We start from the raw sequence: 6,165 nt of genomic DNA, 5'->3' as shown, positions 1-6,165 counted from the left end.
GTGTGTGTGTGTGTGTGTGTGTGTGTGTGTGTGTGTGTGTGTGTGTGTGTGTGTGTGTGTGTGCATGAAGAGAAAACCTCTCCCTGTCTGTCTGTCTGTCTCACTGTATGCCAGTTGCCTTTTCGGGCTTCTGGCCCGTTCACAAGCTGTCTCATTTGCATTATGAATGACAGCGAGGGGAGCTAACAAGGTTATTGGTCTTTGAGACGCACGCCTGTGACCACACGTGGAAAAAGGACCTACAGCAGTGCGCATTGGCAAAGGCACTGAGCCTCTTTATTCCTTCTTTTCCAAGCGCTATGGGGCTTTTTTCAGCGAGCACACGATTTACTCAGGAGATGGAAGAAAAGGGGCCGGGCTGGGGAAAGGGGGACTGCATCGGGGTGAGGGTGGTTGCTTTTCAGCTCCTTTACAAGCCCAGTGAACCCTCATTATCCAGGCCCCTGGTCATTAGCGAGCCCAGCGTTCATAGCCGGTGCAATAGAAGGAGTATTTATTAGCTGAGTGCTAGATTACTAAATCATACCGTATCTGTACCCTGCGAACTGAAACGTGCAGTAAAGAAACCAGTGGTAAATACATGCACCCACCTGACCAACGAATGTGCTTCCTGACTTCATACGCTCGTGCTTCAGACTAACAAACCCACATTTAACTCAAACGTTTTTATTCCTCTAACAGATTTCAGATTCGCCATGTACCCTCCATCCATGATCGCTACAGGAAGTGTGGGGGCAGCGATCTGCGGCCTGCAGCTCGATTCAGCCGACCAGTCGCAGTGGGGTGACAGTCTGACGGACCTGCTGGCAAAGATTACAAACACAGAAGTGGTAAGTTTACCTATCACTGTAGCTCGATCGATTTAAATATCCAGCGCTGAGAGGTAATACTTACATCTGGAATGTAGGGGATTTGTTGCTGAGTAATATTTTATGACTAAATATTAGTGACTCTGCAGACATCTGTTACATGTTATCTGGTTATCAGAGTACAAGTGTTACAGTAACTATGATTCAGTGCTTAATCAGCTGTTTCCTGCACTGGAAGCTTACTTTTGGAAGTCTTTAGTAGACAGTTCTAGTGAAGTGACACATTTAAGTTATCTTATTACCACTGAAACAAACAGGTTTTGCTTTTCTCAAGTAACTGGGTTGTTTTTTTGCCCGACCAAACATGCTACTCTGTTGGAAAGCACATGGCAAGTTAAGAAATGCCACGTTTGTTGAGGCTGTGTGTGCGCAACAGACAAAAGTTGAAATGTCACTGAGTTTTGGCTTCACACAGGCATATTTTAGGGGAGATTTACTGCCAATTTTAATAAAAATGAGCACGAGACTGATCAATATTTGTCTCGATGACTTGTCTTTAAAACTATCAGTCCAGCAGCTGCCTCGTGTAAAGGCTCCTCTAAATCGCTCTGTAACTGACAGGAAGGCCGGTGAAGCTGTTGCGCGGCTGCCTGGTACAGTGAATGTTGCACCAGAGGATAAGCTACGTCCAAACACAGGCAGGGCCCCTGCTAGCTCTGAGATTCCTGGCTTTCATCATACACCAGAGAGGATTTTGTCTGTCTGTAGTTCGCTGCTAAGACGAGTAGCTGGGCAGAAGCGTAACCTGTGAAGTTCTTCTTCTTTAGTCCCCGGAGGGTAAGCTGTCGAGCACAGGTCCACAACCACCACCTTGCCAGGAGTGCTGCTAATACCTAACGTGATGAAAACGTCTTTTGGTTGGTAATGGCAGACTTACTCTAAACTGTGTGCAGAGTGCACAGGGGGCACGACACAGATCCCGAGCATCGGCCGTGGCATGTTAAATTCTGCCTGAAAAGGAGGCAGAGGGGGAGGAGGAGGTGGAAGAAAGCTGTTGAAGTGTGAAAAGGACACCGAGGGGGTGTTATGCCTCCCTCGCGACAATCGGGCCTCTCTTGTCTCCTCCTATGGTCCATAATGCAGCGCTGCTGGAGAGCATGGCTCCCTCTGGTGCGAGCTGTGTGAAGTCTCGCTCAGCAGCTGAGGAAAAACAAATAGTTGGCCTCAGCAGCACAGGGCCTCGGTGTGTTTTAGGCTGCTAGGTCTTAGACTCCGGGGAATTAAGTGGTGCTGTGTCTCAGCGATCAACTCCTTACATTCCTGGATTCAGACAAGCCACGGCTCGCGGTAAACACGGGAGAAAAAGCACAAGGCGCCCGTCCTAATTCAACATATAGGGCTTTAGTATGAACTGCCAAGCAAAGCTAAGGGTATTAAAAGATTTTCCTGAGATCCTCGCATCAGGCTCGTGCACCACGTGCAACACCAGCAAAAAATCTCACTGCCCAGAGTTACCTGTCAGTATTAATAAGTGGCGTCAGTCCTATTTACGCCCTTTGTCAGTCTCAGCGTGCAGGCTTTGGTGAAAGAGGAAATGCTGTGTCATTTTAGCAGCAACCCTACCTTCATTTAGACTTCAGACACAAGCGAGGTGGTACGAGTCTAAAAGAGTACGCGTAACATAGCCCGTGTGATTTTGGCCGGCGGCACAGCGGCTCGGCGAGCAGCGACTTGTAGCCGCTCGGCCAAAGAGCCAGGCGAAATATGAAGGCCGAGTTTCGCCAACCGCTGCAGCTGCTGCTGCCAACAGCGCCGTGGCCGACGCCACCCCCTGGCACCCCGCTGGCATGTGTGGTATCCAGAAGCTGCGGTTTTCCAGTGGAAATGCGATAGGGCCAAGTCACCATCTTTGGGCCATTGCAGGAATACGTGTTGCCTCGCAAACACCTGGTGTGGCCTTGTGGGGCGAGCAGACGGGCTGTGTGTGTGTTTGTGTGTGAGATGAGCAGAAATGTAAGAGTTACTCTTGATTGATTACAACAGGAAACGGCGGCGAGAGGGTTTAAGAGCACCGCTTCCCAGATTTGTTTTCTCTCAGTCTTTCATTCATCTTTTTCAGCCGGGGTCACATGCTAAGACACCGGAAACACATTTTGCCATTGCTCCCTTTGTTTTTCTTCCTCTTTTTTTAATCACAGTTATTTCCTGGGGACAAAATGCTTGTAATAAAAGATGCTTTTATTACGACGGATTATATCTATTAGCACAGCCTGTGGCATCACTTGTGGTGTTTCAGGCATGCGGGCTAAAGAAAGGGAAAGGTCACATTTCTATTGTAACTTGTGGAAATTCAAGTCATGTGGTGACTTCTTATTTCCAGCGTCAGCCCCGGGATATTTTGTTTTGAGATTCCCTGAGATTCGTAGTGCGTCCCTGCCTGTGTGTGTGTGTTTCAGCTGTCTGACCACCAAATCCTCCCAGAGTAGCCAACACTGTCTTGTGTGGTACAGTCAGCAGTTAAAACACATTCCACGCTTCACACATTTCTTCCTTTTGGTTTTGTCTGTCTGCACGACTTCCTCCCGCTGCCAGTGTCACAAAGGCCGCCCAGGGATACAGTGCATGCCACGATTTGTCAGACTGACAGGCTGTTGCAGTATGATGCATGTTTGGGGTGGGCAGAGGGAGGACTATGACTACAAGAAAGGATCAGAGGTGGTCATGTGTTTTCCGGTTTGAGGCTGCAAAGCAAGATGCTTAAGTGCAACGCTGCGTCCCGTGGTGAATTTATTCAGCGCTGATGGCCCTTCATTGTCCGAGTACCTACAGCTTCTGTGGAAACAGCATCGGTGTTTCCAGTAGTCGCACACTGAAGTCATTAAAGGTTCTCAAAGCCCACGGGGCTTGGCGAGGGATCCGAAACGCCGCTCTAAACAGCAGCGCAGACGGGGGGAGAATGTCTTTTAAGAAATGAAGGCGTGCATTCTTGCGGTAGGACACAAGCAGTTCCTTTACATGTTCGGCGTTTGAGTCCATTTTCTCACAAGATTTGAGATTTTATGACCAATGAGGCACATGTTGGTGGGAAGACTGCATGTGTGCATGAACACACCCCCACATTAGTGGCCACCCTCTGGAGAAGATTAAGGGACAGACTCTGGTGGGGTTTCCTCCATGTCAAAGCCAATGCTGAGGAAAGTGTTTGCCCAGAGGCGCGCAGCCCAGATCAGTCAAAAACTGGTAGAATTAAGACGTCAGGGGAGCTCTCACTTAGTATTTTGGTAGTGGCCTTGTAATGGCTTCTTTTTTCACATAGTATATAAATCCTCTTCCTTCCATTATGTGTCGTGCTGTTTGACCTTTGACATTGTGACCTTTAGCCACAGCTCCCTGAGAGCAACTCTGACGTGAGTGAGGGCTCGGTTCCTATTTCATCGAGGCTCCGCTGCATCAGAGGCTGTAACGGGCTGGACTGAGGCCGTCAGGTTTAAATTAGCTGTAAATTTCTAAAGAATGTCTCAGCGCTCCACAAGCAGTACATTTTCACCCATCTTTTCAGTCATGATTCCCACTGATGTCTCGTGCTATAAGGCGCAGGTCATGCATGCATGTGCGTGCACAGAGCTAAAAGGAAGCAGCACGGCTTCAGTTGTTTTTGAAGTGTTTTACCACCAGAGGGCAGTGTTAGCTCTCTGTTAGGGACAGCATTTTGTTCTCGGGCCAGTTTCTCAGTCGATCAGCTCTGCAAAGTACTACTGCTTAATGGTTGGTCACCTGCACCTTATGCTTCACTGTTGTTGTTTTGCAGCAACACAGATTTTTTTGATTTCATATGTCATCATTTTAAATCTGATAATTCGTTTGAGCTCCTGGGACTAAAGATCCTTTGAGGTACTTTAGGTATTTAATGACCCTCCTTAAAACAGTTTGACCTTTCTCTGACGCTAACAGCCCATTCAGCACTCTTTTACACCAACCCCCCCTTCCTACCCCCGTCTTACTGCGCTGCACTATCCCCTCTCTCAACCCTCTCCCAGGGAAGGATAAGAGGCCTTGGTGCTGTTGAGGAGTTTGTCTCCCAGGTGGATTCTCAGTTTTCCTTGGTGGCCTTTGATGGTGTAAGTCGATGCGGCTGGGTCTCAGATGGATCCCCTGCAGGCAGGCGGGCGCACAGACTGGCTCTCGTTAAAAAAGCACCACCTTTGTGTTCCCACAGGAGGTGGATGTAATTAACATAGCTTTAATACTACCTGTGTTTTCAGCCGCCGTTGTCAAGACGACTCCTGTTTGGGTTTTGTGTGTTTGGGGAACAGCAGAGGTGGTGGGTGGCTGGATGGGGGAGGGCAGAGGTATGCATGCGAGTGTGTGTGTGCATGCCGGTGCATGTGCGTAGGCTACATGAGGACGATAGTGATGGTATTCGCTGCACAACCCCGGTGGGCTGATGTAATGCTTGGGTCTGGCCCATGTCTGTGGTTTTTTGGAAGCAGCAACTCGAAAGTCAGCTGTCATTTAAAATCACAGCGAGACGCCGTCATCGTGGCCGAAGCACTTTCTGAACAGCAGATTGATATGATAGGGCATAACATTTGTGTTACATGCTTGATAGAAAATTCAAAGGTTTAACTTCTAAGTTTAAATTGTAAGTAACAGAATTGGTTTGCTCTTTAGTTTCATGATAAAGTCTCTCTTTGAATGTGCCCGATCGTACCAAACTGGAACTCTGAGATGATGAAGAAGCAGGAAAAACGCACTTCCTTGACTGCAGATTTAAAAAGATTGATGTAACCTCTCGATTGTCTTTTGCATTGCAGGATGTTCTAAAAGAGTGCCAGGAGCAAATCGAGCGCGTGTTGGTGAGCAGCCTACGCGAAGGACGGCAACAGCAACAGCAACAGCAGCAAACTCAGAGAGGCCCGAGTGGGAAAGGCCTGGACGAGCTGGATCAGTCCTCCACCCCGACAGACGTCCGCGATGTCAACTTGTGAACCACCAGAGGGCATCATTGCACAGGATTTACAAAAACAAAAATAGAAACCAACAAAAAAAACTCAATTTTCTTAAAAGCAGAAAAAAAGAACAAAATGTAAAAATGTTAAAAACAAAAGACAGCAATGCTTGCTAGTTTTTTTTTGTGTGTGTAGATTTTCTGTTCTACAAGTCGAAAACACCTGCTCGCAGAATAGATTTTCGATGACGTTATAGCATAAATGCATCAAATTTGATCCGAGATGAAGCTCTGTGATGCCTTGGATATCCAGAAGGGAAGCCAATCATATTTGCATTCTGCCTGATTGTATAGTATGATCTTTTAAGTTATATTCTAACTATAGATTGATAATGAGGCTGAGACGGA

The 6,165-nt window shown here is 47.6% G+C and overlaps 1 protein-coding gene across 2 annotated transcripts in view; it reads left to right on the top strand.

The window, feature by feature from the left end:
- ccnd2a (cyclin D2, a) overlaps positions 1 to 5,875 on the top strand; it is a 16,854-nt gene extending 10,979 nt beyond the window's left edge. For both annotated transcript variants that reach the window (XM_005734743.2, XM_005734744.2), the window contains exons 4-5: positions 682 to 830; positions 5,624 to 5,875. In XM_005734743.2, the coding sequence (XP_005734800.1) occupies positions 682 to 830; positions 5,624 to 5,797 (323 nt within the window). In that variant the 3' untranslated portion in view covers positions 5,798 to 5,875. The remainder of the gene's footprint in view (positions 1 to 681; positions 831 to 5,623) is intronic.
- The last annotated feature ends 290 nt before the right edge of the window (positions 5,876 to 6,165 follow it).

Source organism: Pundamilia nyererei, unplaced genomic scaffold, assembly GCF_000239375.1.
Source record: "Pundamilia nyererei isolate P.nyererei 1_Seehausen unplaced genomic scaffold, PunNye1.0 scaffold00060, whole genome shotgun sequence".
NCBI classification, from domain to species: Eukaryota; Metazoa; Chordata; class Actinopteri; order Cichliformes; family Cichlidae; genus Pundamilia; species Pundamilia nyererei.
This window is presented reverse-complemented; position numbering and strand designations above follow the sequence as displayed.